This window comes from Battus philenor, unplaced genomic scaffold (genome assembly GCF_028537555.1).
Source record: "Battus philenor isolate CCGP_79_NKW_IND1 unplaced genomic scaffold, ilBatPhil1.0.hap1 SCAF_6, whole genome shotgun sequence".
NCBI classification, from domain to species: domain Eukaryota; kingdom Metazoa; phylum Arthropoda; class Insecta; order Lepidoptera; family Papilionidae; genus Battus; species Battus philenor.
Window position 1 is genome coordinate 12,082,167 of NW_027181726.1, and position 26,473 is coordinate 12,108,639.

At 31.0% G+C, this 26,473-nt stretch overlaps 1 protein-coding gene across 1 annotated transcript in view; it reads right to left on the bottom strand.

Annotated features, from left to right (window-relative positions):
• Positions 1–18,893, bottom strand: part of Cen (cerebellar degeneration-related protein 2-like) — a 94,916-nt gene extending 76,023 nt beyond the window's left edge. The window contains exon 1 of the mRNA XM_068773276.1: positions 18,593–18,893. Within this exon, the coding sequence (XP_068629377.1) occupies positions 18,593–18,668 (76 nt within the window). The 5' untranslated portion in view covers positions 18,669–18,893. The remainder of the gene's footprint in view (positions 1–18,592) is intronic.
• Positions 18,894–26,473: the final 7,580 nt, after the last annotated feature.

Here is a 26,473-nt window from a genome sequence, read left to right on the forward strand (position 1 = left end):
TTTTAAAGATCAATAATTTTTTAATAAAAAAAACATTAAGAGGAGAGGATTTTTTACGTAATAATAAAACGATTCGAAAAATTACCCGTCAACTTTATTTTCAAATACTGTATTAAAAATGTTTGATAAAATAAACAAATTAAGTTCGTTATCGCTTCATTACAGATCGAGTTGCTTTTAAAACCCTAATAGTCATGTATTTTAATATAAAGGATGCTATTATAAGAGATATATTTTTTGATTCTGCTGTCTACCTAATTTCATTACTCTTGCATTCTTCTCGTGTTGTTTTCTAGTGACCACAAAAAATGATTAAAAGTGAATAATTATCATCATCAACATTTCAGCCGGAAGACGCCCATAGATGGTTATAGGCCTTACCTAGATATTTCAATTAGAAGCGGTTGGCATCCAGCTTTTAAAAAAATTCGTAAAACCAAAAAAGAAATCTAAAAATGCATTTTTTTCTTTCAGTTATGCCTCGAGAATAAAGAAATCTAGGAATTTATTTAGCACACATGTGTACAGATAAAAATGAGATCCATATGTTCAATTAAAACCAATTAGTACACTAATTTTAATCCGGCTAATTATGAATATTTACATAAAAAAGTAAAATCTTTTTCGTAAAAGTCCGATGCACATTTCTAATTTATTTAAAACGTGTGACCAGCTGTATCATTAAGACTAGAAAACGTGACACGTCTATAGAAACGAATATAGACAATCAAAGTAAATAACTTTAGCGTTGTTTCGTGTCATTGTGATGTTTAGAAGAAAATGTAATCTGCGAGCGGAATGCTGTTCTTGATTACTGTGTGACATTCATGGCCTATGGATTGAGGTCATCATAATGAATGTGTGTCCTAAACATTTTATTATTATTAAGACTTACGGTACTTAAACATGGTCGCTTACTCTGGGACCTATTGCCAAGCTCACAGCTGCAGAACCGGTAGCCGCCGGGGCCTTGAGGTCTTGGAATTGAGACCACGGATCGACAAATGTCATCAAGATATCCATCCATGAAGCAGAAAGATGAGTTTTTTAAGATCCTCGGAAGACAATAGATGCAGGCCGCTTCCAACAGGCCTTGTTGGAAATCTAAGAGGTTGACCTATCCCCAGCAGTGGACGTCTTAAGACTTAAATGGTGATGATATCTTAAACACTCCCTATATACTTGTTCACTTCGGTAAGTGAAATATACAACAGGTGAGAATACAAAAAATAAGGTATTGTGAATTTAATCATGAATTAATCATGAATAGTGTACACTATTTTAACTTAACTATAAAATTAACCAATACAATATAAGGATATTAACTATATTTATATAAAGACATCATATTGTATTTAATTATTGTTAAGTTTCGATATCGGAAAATAATATCGAGAAGCGCTAGTGAGATCTAGAAAAGAATTAGATTGCGTTGCAAAGGAGGTCAAATCATTCATATAAATACATAATATATCTTATGCACTTAAACTAAAAATGATTTTTATGACATGAGTAAATTAAAAATAAGTATGAAAGATAATTGATTGTAAATGTAGAAGCTTATAGGGGTGATGTATAACTGATTTGGTAGCTAAAGTCTTGAATGTTTTTATACCTATATCATCCTGTATTATGTGATCACTTTAAAGCATATTATATTTATTATTAATTTCTAGTAGTAGATAGTAAAATTATTATAATTTTGAAGCTATGTAATCCGCATTTAAAATACGCTTTTTCTTACTATATTAACATTATGTTTTTATTTCTAAAACCATTGATTTTCTATAGGGTGCACCATATTATTAACTAGTAGCAAATAATCAATATAATAATCGTTATAAATCTTTTACATCTATAACCAATTATATTGTAGATTTTACGTAAAGTATCTGTCTTATCCTTCCGGTCAATGACGCAGTTTGGTTTCGCACCAACTCCAGCAGATCGGTCGCGCTCGGCAGCCCGCCTGTCAACCCTGCATCTCCCACGACTGAGCGTTCTCGCATTACATCAACGAGTTGATGGGAGCTTATATTGAAAACACAAAAACAATAGTCGCGAAACATAATGAACCCACCAAGGTGACTTTTTTTGTAACATTCGATATTCGAACGGCGTCTAAAATTTCAGATGCCTTCTATTTTTTTTAAACAACATAAAACGCATCAAGTTGTTATGCAGTATAAAATAACGAGAATTATTTTTTGATCGTAACTTTAAAGGTAAACACAATTCTTTAGTAAAAACTTTAAATAAAAATTTCTAATGTTTATACCGGAAAAATAAATATATCACATTGTTGAGATATAAAAGGTAAGATATAAAAGGTATTTTAAGAAATAAATATTCTTTCATATTAAACATCAAAAAATTTTAAAAGCCACTTTTGTGTTCTTTTTAGTAAATCCATCGCTGAAAAAATCTGCACTTCAGTAAATATTTGAATACAGCGTAATTGGTCAAAAGTTTACAAGGTTTAAAGTATTATATAGCTCATTTGCCAGTAAAAAGTTTTAAGCATTATACATCTATTTCAAATCACGGTGTATAAAGTGATCACTCTGAAATATATAAATTATTTATTTTATCGATTGGACATTATCTAACAATTTAAATACTTCTGGCAGTACGCAGACTGCAGCAAGAGATAGTAAACATTTGTTAAATTTAATATTTAATAATTCGAATTTTGAAAACTCCTATTTTTATTATATTATCATTAGCTTATTTATTATATCTGAAACCATTGATTTATTGATGGGATGTACCGTATATTAATTGACAACGAATAAGCTAGACATTCACCCCTTTAAAAAATTTTACACTTATTTTCAATTTTGTATTAGTTATATACGTGATAGTCGACAAACACTTGTTTGCAAAAGTTGACGCGAGAATCTATTTATCATTAGGTATCATGCGCTACAGACTTTCTGACACACGTATTGAACCCCTGTCCAAAAATAGATTAATTATGATAGCAATAAGGAATTGTAAATATAAATAAATAACAATATGAAAGGCTTGAAAATATTTCTGTATCAATACGAGGTATGTTTAGAGAATCATTTGTAAATATACTGTTAACAATGAATTGTTTATTATAGATGTAATCTTCAAGATAATAGAACTAATTACGATGAATTCTCTCTATGGAAATGCCACTCGAAAGTAAAACAAAAGCTTAGCCGACCTTCTTTCAATATTTCATAACTGTTTTACTGGTTATTGGTATTGGTAATACGTTAATTATTCTGCAATGATAATTAAAAATAAAGGTTCAATTAAATGAAAATAAAATAACTAAGTGAAAAAATTTAATGCTTGTAAAGTCCCTATCCCAACATAAATAGGGGTACGAGAGGCCCCCAATAGCGGGGGTCACAAAAAAAAAAAAAAAAGGTTCAATTAATAATTTTATTGCGACACAAAATAAATAAATCTTCACATTAATGAAGAATTTTTAAATTAAATGTAAAAAATAGATTAATGTTTAAAATAATTAATTATTATCATCATCATTTCAGGTGTATGGCGTCTACTGCTGAACATAGGCTTACCATAAAAGCAGAGATTATAATAGCACCGGATATGAGTGGCCTGCACTCAGCGTCTTAACAAGATCCTCGTGACAAATTGGACAGACGACTTTGTTAAGATATTAGGTAAGACCTACTGATCCCTCCCTTCGGGCAGGTGTACTATATCCATTGGTATACCCAAGCGGTTGGGAACTTTGGGGACAGTATGAACAACGAATTAGTAATAGATAAGATTATTAATTACTTTTACAAATCGTCAAACATTGAATAATCATTTGTACATACGCGATGTTTTAATAAATATATTTTTAATTTAAAAACAAATGCATAATTAGTGTAAAAAATATGTATCTCATCTGTTTTATGACAAACTGCAATGGTCGAATAAGATGCAAAATTTAAAGCAGGATATATTTATAGCAACTGAATAAAATACGTCCTCCGCTACTCTTGCAAGCCTCTCCGGCCATTTGTTCAGCGTGCAATATATGTTCTCTGCTACTTTAGCCCGCCAACTACCAAATATAAATATACTTAAACATGATCGTGTCAGCTGACATTCAGATTAGATTACTCAGTCTATTTAAAAAAAAATCTGTCTCTGAGGAACATAACGCGCCTAAACATTAAATTAATTTAACAGGTACTTTACAGTAACAAGTATACGATTAAAATAAACATTAGATTATACAAAACTAAACTAAATTAGGAGTTAAGGCATTGCCACTAGTTAGCTTCTTACCGTACAAATTAGACACCTGCCATTACTGAAGACCGTCAACTTAATACTGTTTATACAGGGTGATAATTTGCTATTAATTAATGTACCAACTTATCCAGAAAAATATATTAGAATTAATTATTGTTTACTATCCCTGTAGACTTTGTATTTCCAGAAGTTTTTAGCCTGCTGCAATGCAATAGGGTTTCAGATAGATCACTTTATACAGGTGATTAGAAAGAGGTCTAAAGCTTTTTGCTCGCAAATGAGCAAAACATTCACCACCTCAAAGCTTTTACATTTATAACCAATCACCTTGTATAAAATAAGTTAAAAAGCAAACAATTGGACAATAACTGTCTAAACACGCCAATTTATTGTGAGTAGATCCATTATAGTTAAAACGTTTTAAACTAAATCCATTATAATGTTAGATGTAAAATAAAATCGTACGACGCAATAGTTCAATTTGTTTCATAACATTAGTAAATTGTTCAATAAAGTGTGCGGAGAAAACTAACGTAAGAAAGTTGTTTTAAAAAATAATGGCGCCAATTCTATGTGTCTACAAACAGTTGTAAAAGCTATTCGTGGAAAGTTCACGCTAATTGTTTCTAACGTTTAAGTCGAGAAACTTAATAAAAAACGCGTCCGATTACTTGTCCTAAGAGTTTTGAGTATTTTTAATGGCAATCAAATGTTGTGCATAATTAATACGAGACAATATTTGTGAGTTCCATTTTTAAATTTTCACATAGCAATGTGATCGTGGTCGGAATTTATTACTCTTTATCGTGATAAACACAGTTAAATTATACAAATTATTTTAGAAACAATCATGATAGAGATATTGATATTCATACATCAAGTGACCATTTGTGTACGCATTGGAAAAATGCCATAAGATGTCAGTTCGATAGAATATAGAATTAGATTGAACTCCTTTATAAGATATCTTGCAATTTAAACTACAAGAGTTCCAAACGCGTCCATTAGGCATGTGACAGGAAAGTGTTTTGATGATCACGTTCACGTCAAAACACTTTTTTGAATACTTACAATTTTCTTAAAACATTATGGCGAAAGATTCCCAAGCTCTATTATCACTTAAAAATCTTATATACTATAATAGTTTTTGTTTAATAAACTTCTTAAATTTATTACAAAACACTTTAGACGCATTTCATGAAATGAACATTTTTTAATAACAAATGTGTTCATCGCAGTCAAAAATGCGATAATAATCACAGACGTACCGATAAAAATTTTCTAAAAATAATACTTGCATAAATTTATAAAAAATTTGTAATGTGATTTCTCTATTAATCTGAACGCAGCAGTAACATTTATTTTAATTAACATTCACATACTTTACAAGTTTCATAACGGTCAATGTGTATTGAAGCATATTTATGTAAATTACGTGACTTCTTATGTTCTCAACCGAGTATAACAATTGTGTAAATATTTCTCGCGTTTTTATTATTTAAATTAATTATGTTCGAGTTATAAAATAATTCCAACATGAACAACTATATTTATTATTACATTAAATAACGTTTATTTTATTATGCAATGAATCGTTTGTAATAATAATAAATGAGCCGTAAACGATCAAGCTGCCCGTATTTGTTTGTGGCACTTTAGCATTGTCTATTGTTATCTGAAAATAGCTTATAAGTTTTTCGGAACGTTATCAGAACGACTTAGCCAGCTTAGCTAAATTTTTTTATTCATAATATTGTTTAGGTAAGAAAAACGTCTTTATGGTGAGATAAAATTTAAAACTTGCAAAGTAGAATAAGAAAATCACTTTCTTTCCCATTTGCCTCACCACAGATTAAACTAAAACATCAATCAAACATTTAACGGTAATCGTTGTCACCATAACGCATTACAATAAAAATAGGTGTTATAAAATTAGAGAAAAGGTGTAATAAAATGTAAGATTTAAATGTATGAGAAAATAAATAGAGCATAAATTAAAATGTAAATGAGGCTAAATTTGAAAGGCCGAAGAATATTAAGTAAATAAATTAGACATAAGTTTTATATAAAATGTAAACAAAAGTAAAGAATCTGAGAAGATTATTATACCCTAGATTAAAAGCCTCTGCCAGTATTCGCTAGAGTTAACAGATGACAGCTAAGATAAAAAAAATTAAAATATAATCATGTAATTATTTAAATCTTGTAGCGTTAAAAAAATATTGGTTGATATTTTGAAATTATGTCAATAATATTGCAAACTAACAGGCAAATAAGTTTTTACAGGACAGTCTATAAATTCTTGCATATGTTTTGAGAGTACCATTAAAAAAAGGGTTGGGTTTTTTTTTAATTAATCGTTATGTAGCACAATTAAAATTGATTAATTTTATTATAAGGTTTAGCATTTTTTCATCACATGTTAACATGTATAGGCGCTAAACAGTATCACCAAAAAAATTGTATTTTCATAGTTTTCTACTTTTTAAACGATGTCTTATGACGAGGATTAAAAGTCACGTCATTAGTTAAATTACAAGGCTAACATTACAGCTATTATGTCACAGATCTTGTGTAGAAACCCATGGTCGCTCAGTAATACTTACCATCAAGTAAGAACTTTGTACATTTAGTCCCTATATAGGTTGTTTATAAATAGGTAGTAAAAACTTTTAATAAAGTGATTACTCTTAAAAATGTTACATTCATTTTTTTCTATTGAAATGCATTAAGGCAATAACGCTTGTCAGTACAAAATCTATATGGTCAAATAATAAACAATAATTTTTCTTGCTTATCATTACGTTATTTTTTTTAATTTCTAATCTAACCATTGATTTTTAGATGTTGTTACCATACATTAATTGACACCTAAAGAGACCACTCACCACTCATATGAAGCTTTTGTATCAATTTCCAATCGTGGTATATAAAAATATAAGTAAAGTGTTACTATAGTAAGTAGTAAAGTTTTATTATATCGTGTAATTAATATATAGTGTAATGAAGATAATTCACAAAATCTAAACATTCACAAATCTACCGTTTCTCTTCTAATCTATTAAGGAGCCATAGACTATATAAAAAGAGACATTAGCGTGGACGCTCTGAGTTTTTGTGCGATTGTAAAAGTACACACTCTTGTGGGCAGAGATGTACTGTTAATTACTGTTCCGATTTCTATGAATATTTTCATATAGCGGTTGTATACGTTATATTGTAGTTAGCACAACTAACGATAGCTACTATGAAAACGTATTATATTTGGTAATGGAATTAGTTTTTTTATTAATAATTTTTAATTATCAGGATCAAAATAACAATTACTAACGATTTTTTCTGTATGTCTTTTTTCAGTATCTAACTATTAAAAAATCAGAAAATGCTCGCTGATACTTAACCTCAACTATACAAAGTCCTACTTTTATTTAATTTTACTACACAAATCTATTCTTAAGTATTTCTTAGTTAATAAAAATTGACATACAAATAAAATATATAAAAATTAGTAATAGCAATTTTTTTTGCAATACCTGTCTGTCATAATTGTCCCTATTTTTTATTTCATCATCGTGATTTTAACCATAGCTCTTCCAGTGCTGAACATAGGCCTCCTCCAAAAATTTTCAATAAGACCCGTAGAAAGGTTTTGTGTGCGTTTTCCGACGACCTTGACCAGGTCGTTTGTTCACTTTGTGTATGAACCTCCTACTCTGCGTTTGCAGCTCCCTCCTTGTTTTTTTATTTAAATTTGAATGTTTCAATAAATAACAAATAAATAGGATGTTTATTATTATACACAAAATATAAACCCTATCCTTATAGTGTGCCAAACTATATAATAGTTTCATAGTACAGTATATCCACGAGTGAGATACTAATATATCTCGGATATATTACAGCTGCAACAATTACCAAGTACTACCTTATAAATTCATAACTTAGATATTTTGAATAGATATGTTTAGACTCATCTACGTAGATATTTATGCCAATACATCATGTGGTTTCAAGTATCAAGCAAGTACTTCTTCTTATTATTTTTAGCCGATAAAAGCCTACTGTAAAACATGGGTCTCTTTCAAAGAACGCCACGATGATCAGTCTTGTTGTAGTATGTTAAGATGCAGTTACAATGACAGTTTATATTAATATTTAAAAAAAAAAGAAATAAAAAGGAGATTTAAGTTTTAATTACAAGTACAATGTAGCCATTACTTTTACATCCAACAATGTTGACATGCCCGCGCCTTAGTTTTCGACATACATAGCTTATCTTTCACGAATAAATAATAAGAAATTCTCAAAGCGAAATAGTATAAAGGTCGACCTCGGTAGATGCGAGGTCAACTCGATCGCGCCTCGACGCGCAACAACCATAGACAGATTCGTTACGCGGTCGGACGAAAGGCGTTTGCGAGCCGAGCTTTCGGTTCTGTTCAGTAAAACAAGGAGTGACCTCGGTCTCCTCCGCGCGGAGTCACGGCCCGTAACTTGCCACATACATCGCGATGGCTATCCACGAGCATTAATCTGCCATCATTATTCATGTAGAAGTAATTGCGCATTTCACTAACACAACACGACTATAGAACGGGCACAACCGATACAAGCCAACGATAGCAAATTGGATACGACCATCTACATTTAAGCGATAATGCTTTTTCCACAAAAAAAACTTGCGACAAACTTGTTTTTGTATTCATTTTATTCGAAATTTTGAAAATGTTGAAGAAAATCTTACGTTACGAGTTTTTTATAAATATAAAAGTACTTCGATATTTCTAATTAATTAAGAAATTAATAGGAATTAAATCTATGTAAAATTAGCTTATATCAACTTATAAGTATGTTTTAAAGCCATTTAAAATTTTCAAATAAACTACTAAATAATTTTAAAATTATTGTTACATATTATATTTTACAGATGTTGTTATAAAATAATTGGAGATCTTTCCAGAATTCTAAGAGAAGACTATTGTTTTACTATATGTGCTCTTTTTTAACGATTTAGTTGAAGTCTGCTTCTATCTTGCTACCGTCGAATATACTATGCCCTTCAAAGATTTTTTTTTGTTTTTACTCGTTCAGGAAACTTAAAAGCTAGTGACCAGTTTCCGCCTTTGCATTATTTACATTGTGAGGACGTAAAAAAGGATCATTACCTACATAGAAAAAATTACTCGATAAACTCTATAGCACATACAGGATAAGCAACAAAGTCGTTCGTCATATTTAATTGCGAATATTTATTTAATACTCCGAATAGACACTCCTTATTGGTGATAAAAAACCGAAAAATCTCCAATAAAAATTTGTTTCCAATATAACACTAAAATTGTTATTTGTACGTAAATGGATATAGAATATCAAAGAGAAATTGACATGGCAAATCGAGTGTAAACAACGTGAACAAATATTGCCTTTACTTCCGCCGTATAGGTTGCAGTGAAGTTACATCTGACTTGCGGTAGACCTTAATCATTGAGGTTTTCATGGCTTAGCGTCGCACGAATATCTCTAGGATAACCGGAATTAAATATACAGGATGATTCGTGAGTGAAATTTATAGTTACTTACACCTATTTGCAATCACCTGTTCACTCTGAAATATGGTACATTAATTATTAGCTTATATTTAAATTCTATGAGCCAATGACTTTTGTTAGTACAGTCTCCACGGACAGATAGTAATCAATTTTAATATTTAGTAATTAGAATTTCGGTAACGCTTCATCTATCTTATCTTTTGAATAGGGTGTACCATATAACGTGTACATTGACCAAAACATAAAACAAACAAATTTACTTTTATGGCAACCATTAAGTAACTATTATAATAACCAATTATAAGTTGACTATTATACTTCTGATTACATATAGATGAAAATTTATCAACAAAAAATTTAAGAATAAAGCAATAACCTGTTCCAATAATTAAAATAATTATATATTTATAGCATCAATCAAAAGGATTTATCACAAATAGAAAACTTTAGTCAATTTTACTTTCAATATTTGTTTAATTTACATTTTGAATGTGTTATTTTAAAACGCAAGTTTCACTTTTACTCGACAAAAGTCGCTGTTCACTTTATCAACCGGAACATCTCCTGGCAAATAGCCACACGACAACCGCTTCACCTTGTTAGGCGTTTGTTTTCCATCGTTGTTATCGAACTGTTCGTGTTTTCCCGTATCGCAGTGTCGGTGTTTCAGTACTCTGCTTGTAGGTTGAGAATTCGTAGACTTTGTAACGGTAAACCGTCGTGTCAGGCACACCATTGTTATGCAGGTGACACGGTCTGTCCCTTTCATATTTGACGATGACTCGAAATAGATACCCGTTGAACACTTGCAACGTCACAGTGTTAACCTCGTTACATATGGAATAACTTAAACGCCGAAGTCTGGGCCGGACGGAAATTTTATTTTTAACTTTGTGTCACGTTGTACCTAAAACTGCTTACATTTTAAAATATTCAATGGTCACATGGTATTAGCCATTTGGTTAATTTGAAATTTAACTTATTATCCTTTCTTCATATTAAACATATAATACCAATACCAAAGTGAAAAAGAAACTTATAGCCCAATAAATTATAAGTAAAAGACCACAGATAATAGCAAGTTAAAAAAATATGCTGACTAGTTATACAGAATGTTCACGTAGCCTTAGAAGTTCTAAAAATCATAAAAATGTGATTCAATCCGTATAGAAACACATTATGAATCACGACGTTTCATAGGATTTTACTAAACAAAACGAGGATATAGCCAAAAACGTTCTCGAATGTCGACCCCAACTTGAATTTAATACGCGGTTAGCATTCCGATACGAGGATGTTCGGAAGGTCCAAACAACGGCCCAATTTTATAAAAAACAACTTGTAAAAAAATATAATACAACGTTAAGGATATTGATATTTTTAGACATGACTAACATTGCTGCCCAAATGTAAATAAAAATAATTTTTTTATGATGGATGAATGAAAGAAAAAATATGAAAGATACTGTGAAGGAAGAAAAAAGATAAATGTTAATAAAATAATATATCTGATAAACTTATTACTCGAAATTGTAACGTCCCTGTTCCACACCGAAACAGGGCAACAAAAAAAAAGAAGATCAAGCGGCAGTAGCTTGGAATGCATAGCTCAATTACTGTCTTAAATTAGTTAACTTGACTACAATAATATCCGTCTGAGCTTTAAACCCTTGTAGCTGTTGGTTGAAGGATTTGTTTACAGAGGAAGCTGAATCTGATTTTAGTTTCTATCGCATTGGTTTCTTCTGATATTATTCCATTGACGTACACAAGTGGCTATATGATTCTAAGTGCATGAATAATTTATAGATTTATGAAAGACCTCGCTGTAAATTTCTTCTATATCAGAATGCTTTTAGTACAGATGCTAACAAATCTCATAAACTGTTGCATAATCTAGAAATTCTTAAAAAGATTGAACACTCGCCTTAACTGCTATTATTAATACCAATTTTCACTTACCGATTTAGCATTTTTAGGCGTGACAACAATTTACATACAGCTATTTATTCATTCCATTAGAAGGATAAATTTTTTTTGCTCTCTTCAATATAACTAATTTCTTTCAATAGTATACGCTAAAGCGAAATTGACGAACATAGAAATTACCTAAAATGAAATCTAGAAACATGTTATTTAACATTTCTTACAAAACATTGATTAGAATCTAGTTTGGCGTCATAGCTTTGGCTTATATAAATGTGGTTTTGCAAAGTATTAATAATTTGTCTCATGTTCTAATTTTAAATCGTAGTTAGTCGGACTATATCACCGGAAATCTGTAACTCCCATTCATCGATATCTACAGATTGTAATCGCTACTTCCGCAGTAACACGTTTATAAATGAGATAAAAATATTGCTACAATTTATATTTATCTTTATGATTTTGTCTATTTTTTCCGATAAAAAGGCAATTTAATTATTTCCCACTACGGAGCAATACTCAGCCCTTCGAAATTCAAAATCTCACACAGCATATTTATGTTTCCGGCGAATTTAGTATAACTATGCTAATTATGCTATTTCGCAATTTTACGAACAACTGATAGAGATGGATGAAAGTGGTAGACGTCAACAATTAATGTGTATAGAAATTTTAAGATGCGTACACGTACTTTTTTTTAATACGCGTAAAGACAATTTTACTTATTAACAGATTTTCTTTTAATTTCTGCGTTTTTTAATAAAATTTTCAGTTAGCCTTCTGTTTTATAATTTACTTCATAAAATTTTGGTACTTCGAATTTCAAGTGTTCTAATTCGTAGCGTGAACAGGAATAATCAATTTTACAAACGATAACTGACATTAAACATGTAAACACATCCTTAGATTGTTATTAAAACAGTGATAAATTGGGCCTCGTTGTGTTAGTTAGAAGACCATAGATGTTGGCTACTTTCAACCGGTGTTACTGTAAATCTGTGGGGCAGGCCGATTCCCAGGAGTGGGTATCCTATAGCTAAAATGATGATATTGAAGTTGAACGTATTCTGATATGAACTCTGCCTGGAAAATACTGAATAGATTTACGACCTTCTATTAGTCAAAATTTGATTTTGAGAACGATGTCAATTTAGAAATCCAGGATATTGAAAGGAGATAAACTATGAAATAAGTTATTAGTTAATAGTTATGAAATAAGTAATTTATTTTATAAATAAATTTTATATTTGAACACGTAATTATTGTATTACTACTGCTATACGTCTTATTTCATAGTTTATCTCCTTTCAATATCTAATTAATAATTAATTATTGTATTGTACACATTCACATTTTAATAAGTCGTATTTCATATTACAACATTGTCCTACTTCATGTAATATTTATATCTACCTACGTGTTGATGTATTAATTATTAAGGAGTTACATAAATAACGTAATTACTGGAAGTCCCTTTGAGTGAAAGGAGATTTTTTGTGGTAATTGGACTCTTTACCGCTTACCAGTTTCACGTGATATTAACATTAAATGCAATTGTGCAACTGATTCACGATTAGGGGGCTTGAAGTAATTCTTGGGTCAATGACAGATGTGCGGATTAAGCACAGCCATGGGAACGCCACGATTTAGTTATTTGATAAAGTTATAATAAGTCGAATTCAGAACAATAACTGTAATCAAAGAGAATAATAATCTTTATAGCTTACAGTTTAATTGCACCCTTCGGATGTGAAACGAAAGAGAAATGATAGCACTTTCAATTCAAACTTAATTGTCTTAATCGCATTGCGATTTCTGAATTAAAATTTGAACGGAGCTAACGAGAAATTGTTGTAAAAAAGCGATTAAAAATGTAATTGTCGGTTGTGAAAAGGGGCTTAAATTATTTAAATAGAGAACAGTTTGTGAAACTCTATGTCATCTGTAATATAATATCGTTACAGCAATAAAACATATCATAACGTTTAGAATCAAAAATTGGTGGAACCGCATGTATTGCAAGATGACGAATTCAAATAGATAATATGTTATATTACACATAAATGAATATATATAAAGGATACAATTATAATAAAAATTAAATATATTTCAAACTTAATGAATCCATACAATATTAGTATAAACGCTAAATGAAGACCGCATCTATCCTTTCCCATTGGAAATCCATGGTTCCCCCATCTATGTTCATAAGTGGACGTCTTACGGTTGAAATGACATTGATAATGAAGCCAATAACGATTTTTACTTAAAGAATGTGATAGTGACTGGTTAGTAATTATTACAATTTGAAGCTATAATGTTCTATAATGACATACAAAAATTCTATGTCATGAGGAAAAATTAAGTATATTCTACATTTAAAACTCATTAAGATAATTATTTAAAGCCAATCTCAATCTTAATTATATATTTATATAACATTTAGCATGTAAAATAATAATTTTACATTTGGCAAATCACGTAAAATATTTTTTGGAGTGTTTTTCGGGAAAATAATTTATTTTTTAAATTTAGTTAAGATTTACTTTTTAAATGCGTCGTTCTGGTTTTGTTTTTAATCTGTATTCTGTGGATGTGAAGCTAACGTGTAAGTGATTGTTGTGTTTATATAAATGTTTATCTAAGTTTAGTGCATATCTAAGTGTGAACATTTGTAGGCTAGGCTTTTAAAAATAAAAATACGTTTTTTTCTTGAGTTTGTAAAATAGACTTTCTAAAGATTAGTATTATTTTGCCAAAAATTGTTTAATATATGTACTCACGGAAGTTTTAGAATCTTTACATCTATAAAATAAGGCATGAAGAAACAGTTGATTCAATGTTGTGAATACTCCTTCTATATTTAAAAAAATATGATGAGAAATACGTAATATAATCAGAAAACATAATAAAGAAAGAGAAGCGTCTGAACTTTTTATCGAAACCGCACCTGCCTATTGAAATAGGGTATAGTGGTCTTTAATGAACATCCAACCGGCAGGCAATCTTTTCTTCATTTCATCAAAGCAGAGCATATTATGTTTCCGTGCCATTTGTCTTGTACTAACAAAGGTTCAATGGACAAAACTTGTTCATTCAGACGCGGTAAGGAAAAAGTGCATTAAGCCGATGCGATAAAATCGCTCATAGCGTAAAAAGTCTATAAGTTATAAACGGATGCCTGTTTGCATACTCATAAATTCATGTCAGCCGATAGACGCCAACTTCAAGGCATAGGTCTTCCCCAAAAATTGCCACTCCTGGCGCTGCCCGAATCCAGCGAATTTCTGCGACTTCACACGACTTGATTATGTCGTCAGTTCACCTAGTGGGGGACGACCCACGCCGTGTTGATAAAACATATATCATATATTGCTTTCATTCACCCAAATAATGCAGGCTGCTCGAGTCCGACAAAAAATTTATGAGGGGGCCAATATCCAACAGCGGATGTCATATGGCTGAGTCGATAATGATGACTCAAATAACACTCTAGATACGTACAATGGAAGAACTTACTAGTCAAAGATATAATTTAGTTAACCCACAGAATGAATAATAATTGCCTCCGCGAATTACGTCCAACGAATATTGTTTCTCATGTGAAAACAAAGGAATTAATATTTCAATTTATGGATTTAACCTTAACTTTTTATACAGACTCTGATATAATGAAGTATATGAAATAATTATAATAATTACATTTATTTCCTATTAAATGTAGTGTCAAGTACCCAAATTGTCATATAATTCATCAATTCCAAAAACGGTGGCCCTTTACCATAGATTAAAAATAAAATTTATTGTTGAACATTACGATTAAAATATAATTTACAAATATACTTATCTCTTGTGACTTGGACATCAGGCTACCTTCCTGAAAGCGTGACTGCGTCGACAAATGGTAAAATAAATATTAGATAAACATATAAGACGGGAACATATTGCAGATTCAACGATTCGCACAACCAAGGCTCGTTATCACGTCCAATTTCTTTAACAAGAAATATTCTACGTGACATTTTGGCAACGGCAAAATTGCTTGACATGTTCCGACGGGAACTTATTACCAACAAACATAATGTTGTATTAAAATGAAGATAATAAAAATAAGGACGATATTACAATCTATTTAAAAAATGTAACGTCACAGGTTTACCATATTTTTTTTTAAAGAGGTTGTAAGCTACAAAAATAAATATGTAACGAAGGTAAATAAAATTAACAAGAGGACCTTTAATGCAAATTTATGAATGAATTGCGTGACATGATATTAATTGATGTCAACTGCATTTTGCGAACCTATTAACACCAGGTATTTCCACAACCAAGCGCCTTTCTAATACCATTAAAGCGAGAAAGGGTCTAAAGATTTATTACGTAAATATAAAAGTACTGTCGGATTAGAATCGTTAATGTTACAGGTTTCGTTCTGTGTTCCTACTTTCATAAGACCCTGGGAACAAATGTCAAACGATGAACCCACGCAATATTTTTCATTTCACACCATATCACAACATTATTGCTGATCCTTATTATTTTTAAAGAACCTCATATTTTTGCTCTTCTGGGAATTCTCTTCTGAGAGACGAATTATGGTTTTTTTGACACGTTTTGTAAGTTCATCAATCTTTTTTGTTAAACTACAATGCGGGAAGGATTGTGGAAGTCAAATTGTCTGTCCCAATATGCCCTTGTTTGAAGTAATCTCCACTAAGTAAAGTTTTTGTACATACAACAAGATGGATATTATTATTATTCAAGGAAAATACCATTAAATGAATGAAATAATGTTTGCACATTTTCAATTTAATATGTAAGAACAGTGGTTTTAAATATATAGTTATATTTCTTTTCCCTCCAAAGATTATAAATATTTTATATAAAAACTCTTTTATAAAGTAACAATTGAAAAATTTAAGGAAACATAATGACTATTGAAACTGTGCATTTGACAGTTTGCTGTGAACATCGCGCGTTTGTAAGTTGGCTTTGACCTTCGCATTTTAAAAATTCACGCGCTGCAAATTTAAAATGTTGTTTAATAGCTGTATTGGCCAGTATTTATTTTACATTTAAATAATAAACAACGAGGTGACTTATATACGTTATATTATTTTTTAAAAGAATGCGACAGGCCAGTCACTGGTAATGTGTCAGGACGGCTAGTATTTCGATAAATCTCGTTAGAAATATAAAGATTATTAAATGCCTAGAATTACAACTTAAGGTATATAATAATATTTTACACATAACAATATCACTGTGCAATAATTCGTGCAATAGATGTACTGAAATATTACTCATTGTTTCCTCGATTTAATATCAAATTATTTTTGCGTGTAACCTCTTTATTATATAGTAAGTATTTATGTAGTACAGGCCATCAGCTTTATATACAAATAAAAAAATATATATACTAAAGGAACGGAATGAGAAGGGCGTTCGCCTAATGGTATTTCGATTATAATGTGATGATACCCTACACGTTTTGAAATACAAAATCATGCGTAACCTAGACTTTTTGCAAGAGCGGTACTTATGCGCCTAGACATCTTCGATTACATTATAAACAAAACGTGATTAAAGTCACTACGTATTCCACAGGTTGTAACAACTCTTTACAAGCATGCGTACGCTTGATAGACGATCTACAGGTTTTAAAAACTATACTAACACGTAAATACTACAAAACAATATTAATTACAACATAGATTAGTAGTAGTGTATATACTGCCGAAGCAAGAACAATGTCGTTTTTCATATGTTTTTGTGACCGCAGAAACCATTTCATGGATAATAACGCATTATCCATTACCGGTTTAAATGTCCACGATAATACTAAACTTTTTAATTTTATTATCTATATAAATAATAAAAAAATCGAAAATTCTTTATTTAAAATACATCTCTTTTTGACATCAAAATGAGTCTATAATCCGTTTGGATAATTAATACAAACATCAGACCTGAAAAGAACAGGCGAAAGATGCTCAGCGCGACCGTATGTTTTTTAAAAGAATATAAAATGACTTATTTAACTAAACTTAGCATAGACATAACCTGCACGTCAACACATCATCCCCTGGTGTGCTATCGTTTGTGAAGTCTTTAACAATGTAGTATCCGTAAGACATTCTTTGCCATTTTTTACAAATCTAGCAGTTTTTGAGAATTATCTAGGATCCTAGTATAAAAGTATATTAATTGCCGGTAGGGAAGTTACTGGCTTGGTCAAGTCGAAATACAAACAAATGAAATCATATAATAAGTCCATTACTAATTATAATAGTTACAAACCCACGGTTCTCTATATCTTATAAAAATTAAATTCTAATAATTTGAGCAGGAATATTTTGATTTATATGTGTATTCATTGGTTGTTAGTAAATAATTTTCCTTAATTGATATTTGTTTTTTTTACCATGTTTTGAAAATATAAAGTACAAAAGAATCAAATTAATTAGTTCTTGAACTGTTGTTGGAACACTACCCTATTGTAAAATCGACGAGGCGTAACAAAATTGCGATAATAATAGAAACAAACATGACAGAATAACTAATAGAGACAGCGATTGACTGCAAGGTCTTATATCTTAATAACTGTAATTATTTGCACTTATGATGATTATAATTATAACTTATGGTTTTACTAAGGTACGTGTATTTTAACATACCGTACATAAGTATTATATAATTAATATGATATTGAATAATTAAGAATTTAAACTCAATCCTGCGAAGCTCATCTCGGGTGAGCTACAGCCAAATTTCTTATTTTTATTTTAAAAACGAAACGGCTTTAACATGTAATATCAATTCGCCACACCGCAATCTCATAGCTATCATTACAGGTCACTCACCTGAAGGTGTCCAACATTCTGGACACTCCTGACAGAGCGACGCCCAGTCAAAGGCGAGATCCTCGAAACTAGCCATAGCTGCAACCAGCTAAACGTTCAGTCTCCAAAGCATATCAGGCAGTTTATAAAAGGATAGCAACCGGCACAATCACAAACACAACTATAAAAATTTTTACATAGCGTATTCAAGTATGATAAACTTTAGATCACTTGTATTTTGTATTAAATCATATGTTGTCATAGGACGCCGGTTGAAAAACAAGTTCGCGCCAATCGCCGCGTCGCTGCACGATTCGTATGTGCACGCGCATGCGCACTAGCGGCCAGCGAAGCACTGCGCGGCAACCTCGCGGCCCACTCGGGATGTGAGTCGGAACCTGTTCCTCGGACATCAAGCTACAAGCATTCACTCAGTGAGCTCTTTCGATTTCAATGAACCGTTAACGTTCTTTTCTTGACTTGTCTTATCTCTACGATATCACGTAATGTGACCGCATCTGTGATTTGTACGAATTCGCAATCGTTTGCTAAAGAAATAGATTTATGCAAGCTTAAAGCACGCGCAAAAGCAATGAACCGTAAAAAACGTTAAAACATTTTGCTTCGTTTTAAATTCCAAGCACGTCGTAGCCGTTAAATCTGACGTCCTTTATGCGAACCCACACGCACGCAATATGCGAAAAGCAAAGCTTACTCGAGAATCGATGAATCGATTTTACGACACTGTTATTTATAATTATTAACGGTTTCAAAATTTCCACCCGATTAGTGTGTTTTGTTAAAAACAAAGCCTTATTTGTAGACAAACCTTGAATAGTCAATACATAAATTAATATTGTATTTAATAAGAAAGTATCCTAACTATAAATTTAATTATCTTAAATATGCTTGTAAGGAATAGAAAAAAAAATAAGTAGACAGGCATCACACATATCGCTTCATAATAAATTAGAATGCGTTTTCTATGTAAATGCTTACTCAATTTTATTTCGCATAAACATGGAATAGCCTCGCTAATTGCTGCCCGGTCGTTGCTTTATACGTTGCCAAAGCAGAAAGCGGTAAGTGAGCGTAATATTTATTCAGAAAATTATCGATGGTATCATTGGAATATTTGAAAAAAAAAATGATCACACAGAGTAAAAACTTCGGCACCGATAAAGAATGGAAATAAGATTATATAGATATAAATTACACAGGTTTAATTTTTTCGAAGCATCTTTTATATTTTAAGCGTTTATATGTAAATTTTCGAATAAATAACTAACGAAGAACAGGATACGAGATATCTAAGATATCATTGAAATGATATTAAAAACACTGTTTATGTAGACCGCGTCCATCTACGTCAACTCAGACACATATAACTCATTATCATGTAATTCATAAAAAGAATGTGCTTGCTTACAGCTCTGAGATGTAATCACTTACGTTGGGCCTTATAAGAAGGCTCCACGTCACCCAGAGAGCAATGGAGTAGGCTCGGTGTTCCGCTGCAAGATCGTATCAGATATTAGAAGATCCCCTAAAGAATTGAAGTCACTATGTAGCCGAAGAATTGCTCATCTAAAGTGACAGGTGGCAGGACACATGATGGCCGTTGGAGCCGAAAGGTTTACAGTGGCAACCACGACCTGGTACACTCGACGTCATCAGATGGTTTGACGATAAGCCACAGGACATGGCTATCTTTGGGAGAGGCATATACCTTGCAGTGAGTGTTTCTCGGTTGACATGGTGATGATGATGACCTGCTTGCTCGAAATTGAACTAAATCACCACTTTAAGTGCCAACAAATCGTAATGAAAATGCTTATCATCTCAAAAAAGTATACTTTTTATTGAAGTATTGTATATTTCTTATATGGATGTGTGAGTAACATTGGTACAGTTTGAAATGTTTTTGGAAATTAATTGTTGCGTGCTACTATTTCAAACAGAGTAATTTTAATAAAAAACCCCAGCAAAATATCTACTAAGTAAAAAAATAAGGATATACATTAAGAAAGATTAATGAATCCACCAAACTCTGAATATTATTATATTTAGTTATAGTATATACCGGCGGTGATCTATTTTAGAAAAAGAATAAAACACAAAGACATATAAGCGTTACAATAATATAAAAGTTGCTGTAATATTGTACATCCGAAAATGGTAATAATAATACATAAATATATATATAAGACATAATAAATATACTAGAAGAAAACATAAACGTAAAAAGAAGCTATCATTGTTTTTAAATAGAAGTATACAAATAAAAAAAAAATTTGTCTTGGTGTTGAAATTTTTAAGTTTCGTTAATTATTTTTGTCTTGCATTATCTTGATTACACGTAACATAACGGAAAAACAATGTTAATTAGCCACGATTAACGGATCAACGTAACACGTCGTCCTTGAACTGGAGTAACTGAATGCAACACGGTAAGGCACAAACAAACGTGTACAACTCGAGGTGGAACACTTGCTTCACACAATTGCAGGTAGAAACACGTACTTATGTAGTAAATAGGGCATGCTGTCTCATCTTTCTTAAGAGGGCCGTTCTTTAAAAGAACAATAATGTGTTCATAATGTAAAATGAAAATTTCATAATTTTAGAAATGTAATACATTATTGCAATTTCAACAAGTTAAGAAAATACGATTAAAAAGAGCACGGTGAAAAAAGGTCGCTTTAACTAAATAAGCATATACAGCATACAGTATCATTATATGATAGAAAATTCCTTTTGACAGTCGGAGCATCACCAGTGTTCATGGTTCCAGCTCTTTTTTACCTTAGCTGAGTGGTTCACCTCCAAATAAATCATATTATTAGTTACCAATCGTCATTTAAAAATCGTTTTAGATGTTAAAACGCATATAAATGATTTAGCAAAACTTTACTACAGATATAAAGTCGATTTTAAAATATCCGAATTGATTTTTTTATCTGCATCATATGTTATTTAGTATTAGATATAGATACATATTAACATATTGAATAAATTGCCAAATATGGCAACTTTTTTGTGTTCAAATAATTAGTAACTAATTTTTAATTTATGTATGTTTCATTATTATTATCAGAGATGATATACTTATTATTGTAAATCTTTTTTTCATTGTATAAGATGATTTGAAGATTTTACTTTACATTTTTTTTTTGTGAACAATTTTATGACAAAATTGTTGACAGGCTATGTAAAGATGGTGCTTAAAGTCCTTGATTTTAATTTATATTTTATTATATATTTATATACATTTTTTTTGTAACAGTCGCATTTGGATCTGTATAAATAACTAGAAAAAGAATTACTATCGTTAAATTTCGTGACCGGCGTTTTTTTTTTTTCATTTCCTTTGCTATTCTTCGACCTATTCTAATAATTTCTTCATAAGTTACCATGAGATGTAGAATCATATACATAGTAAAAGTAGTGTAGAGGCTATGATTTCAAACACATATAAAATACTTTTAACTTAGCCAGGTGAGAGACATCGACCAAGTTGAGGTTCGGCACTCTCGGCCGCCCTGAAGTCGGAACCCTTATGCTAATCCACCAATAACTGCCGAAGTCGAAGAAAACTCGTGGTAGCCCATGAGTCTAGTGACTCCATGTTGTATCCACCTAAGCGATATAAGAGCTCAGCGGCATTCCAATTACTTGTACAACGTGACTTATACAAACACATTTCTAACCAACGTTTGATCCGAGTGTGTATATAATATATATTAATTTTACAATTATTATTATAAAAATTTCAAAATTCTAGGTACTAATTGTATTATTGAGCATACCTATATATTCCTCATATTTTTTATACTGTGTATGTCTCAATTTAAAAGAGTATGTTCGATATTAGATATAAATTAAAAAATGCTTTTATAATTTTTTTTTGTTTTATTTTTATTTGCTATTACAAAGAAGTTTCAAATATTGATACTCTGTAAAAATAACAAAAATACGTTTTTAAAAAAAAAATAAACATAACGGATATCCTCGCGATGTTCATTTAGACGTCAGAACAGAAAGTCGTGAATAACTTTTTAATTTCCGATGTATGCCGTATTTAGAAATAGGATAGGGGGCGACTAATTTGTATGTCATTCAACCCCAATGTTCGAGACGGAAACAAAATGTAACTCAATATAAACGTCGTTGAAAATATCCTGATATTTAATATTTTGTTATTTCGTTTGGCATATAATTTGTTTAGCAATTTATAATAAAGATATTATTTATTTAAAATTACGATCGATACATTTCGCTAACTTTTTAATATTTTTTTAAGGAACAAAGAAGTTTCTAATGTAGTATATGTGATATATATATAACGTAGAAATAAAAAAATACTTTATTCCCTATACAAACCACAGAGTAAATTAAAACATTAATTCCTAGCTAAACTCAAACATTTAGCGTTAATCAAATCGAAAAAGCTGTTTAAATTATTTTTGGTTAAGCACTTTAATAACATATTACAGTTGAAAATTTATTATGTTACGTTGCAGTCATTTAATCAATAAAGAGATCACTCTGAAGTACGTAATAATTATTTGGTTTTTTATTAGATTTTGAGCTTTTGGCAGCACGAAATCAGATAATACTTAAAATAAATTTTGTTCGAAGCATTGACATAAATTGTCTATTCTTATTGGAACACGTCTTTCATTAGCGCTTATGACTCGGGTCAAGTTAGCAAACAACTTAGCCTCATTATATGATACATCAACGGATGTATTGCTTTAACGAAGTCATGAGCGCCTTACTACTAACGACTTTACCGCAACTTAGTGGAATTCAAGAAACATCAAGTAGAATAGTACACCGATTACCGTTGCGATTGCAAAAAACAAATTGATGTTTAGATTAAAATAATTCATAAACAGTTTTTCAGAGTTTTAGTTCATTTATTGCTTTTTACTACTATTTAAATTATAGCACAAGGTGGCTATTGGGATGTGCGTATTTTAAAGTCATAGACAAAAAAAAAACTGCAACGCTTGGGAAAGTAAAATTATATTTATTAAAATAACATCAATGTTATGTACGCCACATAAACAAACAAACTCCTCTATCTAGGTCACAAATTCGTTAAAACTCATTGTTATTTCGCTCGTGGATTAGCGGATACTTTTTCGCGAATGTTGTTTTTGAGCTGGGCAATCATGATCGGTTTATTGGCCAAAGACGCGGATCTTATGGCACTAATAGAAAAAAAAATTCAGTTGCGATATATTACATATGGGATATCAGTTTTCCTCGAAACATTTAGTTAAAGAATCATTGTATGTATAGATAACGCGCCATTGTATTGGAACTATGTTGGACCTCATTTTCTAATTTTAAATTCGTACGCCTTTTTCACCCACTGTGTATTAATGTTAATGACTAGTAATAATTTATAAAATCGATGACCAAAATTATACAGCATTAAAACTAAATTTGGCAAGTTTTACTACATACAATGTATTATTAAACATATAATAAGAGATTTCATTAAAGGCTTTGTGTCATTTATATATCTATTAAAAATGTCCAGAGCAAAATAAGACAATCAATATTATACAATTACTCATAGGTGGCTACAGAGCCATATGATATGTAATATATTTTTAGGTGGCTTCTTCACGAAACTACCATTACTGTATATTTATTTACCGGTTGATTGATTATCGGTGTAAAAGTTTTAAAGGAGTGAATCGCTGTTTGTCAGAAAGCTTTAGAGCTTGGACACTTATTTAAAATCACTCCGTATAAACTGATCGCTCTGAAATATGTTACATCATTTTTTTATTGGAATATGACATGCCAATAATTTTTGGCAGTACAGTTGGCAAGGACAGGAAGTAAATAATAATCAATTATATTATGTAGTGATCCGAATTTTTATAAAGCTATTTTGTACTTTATTCTAAGTAGTTTTAACCCACAAATGCCTACTGCAAGGCTCATACCTACCCCAAAGACATCTATGGGGGGTTATACCTAACACGCATGGCAGGCGGTTTGGCGATCCCATTTGTAATATGGTACGCAGAGAACGCTGCTGCCCATAATCTAGAAACTTATTAGTGAGCAATGTCAATGCTATATTTAAAGCACATAATGTTTAATATATGATTGTATGCCGACAATCGAAACCTACGATCACATGTATCAAGTCCTGTACTAAAGAGCTACCATTGTTCTTACCATATCATTAAGTTATTTATTGTCTCTAACCTATATTTGGGTAGGGCGTACCATACGTTAATTGACAGCAAATTACCTTTTGCATCTATAACTGTTTTGTGTATAGCAATGTTACTAATTTTAAAATAAATTATAAATTAGTGGTAAGGATTTCAGTGCTGTAAGCAACGAAAGGGCCCGTGCAGCGACGAGGCGGTCTTATGGTCATGTTCATGTCGCTTTGAAGGCATGTTGTGCCTCTCAAGGTACGACCATAAATTATACTCTGATATTGACCGTGTTCAATCCCTTTTTGGTCGAAAAACATCCAATAGACTCAAGCATGTTTGGTAATACGTTATAAAATATTATCAGTTACCTAAATTGTGTGGAAACTATCATAAGAGTTCGTAACATTTTAAAACCGTTTTAGATATAACTCTGTGTACAACTTTGTATATGTTGTGTTATAGGCAGTATGTTTCCTTCTAACAGATGAGGTGCGTGTTAATTTTATTGCTTGTTGATCGCTTAAATTATTGATATATCGTCTTAAACTTTAAATCGTGTGTCGATTGCTTTTAATTTCCCCATATTTTCCTTTGACATTTTGACGTGTTTTTTTATATCATTTCTATTATAATTTAACATAAAGGTTTAATACGAACCGTTAATATTGTGTGGCTACAACTATTTTTCAATAATTTATTGTACTTTTTCAAATCATTATTTCAATCGTGGACCTCTCACTTCTGAACATAAGCCTTCCCTACAGATTTCTAAAAAAACGGAAGGAAGAGAGATAGACTTATTTACTTATGATACCATTGACTTTTGGATAGGATGTTACGTTAACAGACATCAAAAGAGTCATATATTACTAATATTAAAAGTGAAGTTTTTATATACATATTTCTAATCACCATGTAGCGTCTATACATTATCCACCCTAAACTGCCCTCATCTTCATGTCTCTCATCTCCATCCAAAGGTTATCTGGTTGAAATCACCTCGAGCGACAAGACCGCCCGTTGTATCATCTGAATTGTTTCATTTTCCCCTTCTTTTCATTATCTATGGTGTTTAAGAAAGTGTTAATAATAATAATATTGCGTTTATTTGTGTGCCAACAGACTTAACTGCAGGAGTAACTCCTTTACAGTATAAAGCAAAGTAGTTTACCGCAACTGTTTCCTGTTGTAAGTGAAGGGGACTCGACATCCAATTACAGGTGACGAAGCATTGTACTTCGGTCACAGCTTTTCTTATCGAATCTTAGAAGTTTATTGGCTTCCGAGATAAATTGTTATATAAAACTACCTTCTTACATCAAAATTAAGAGAGGCAAAGTGAAAATTTATATCGAGAATGGATTGTAAGAGCAAGTAGCTAGCTTAAAAACCATGTTTTTTATGAATTTATTTTAAAACATATTTAAATACTTGCAATAATATATGAAATTTACTAAAATATGTTTTGTTGTAGCCGTGAATAATTAAATATTAATAAATATTAGGGGGACCGGAATGTAATACTACCTTCTTAAGCTAAATTCACACGACTACATTTTTAACGAGTTTTTATTTCTAATCAACAATATATTCACCTTCGTTATCAACAATCTTTTGCCATCTAGTATACAGCGTCCTCCAAATACGTAATGAGCTACCAAATGACAATCAAATATTGACATGCGCATGCGCAGAAACGACATTA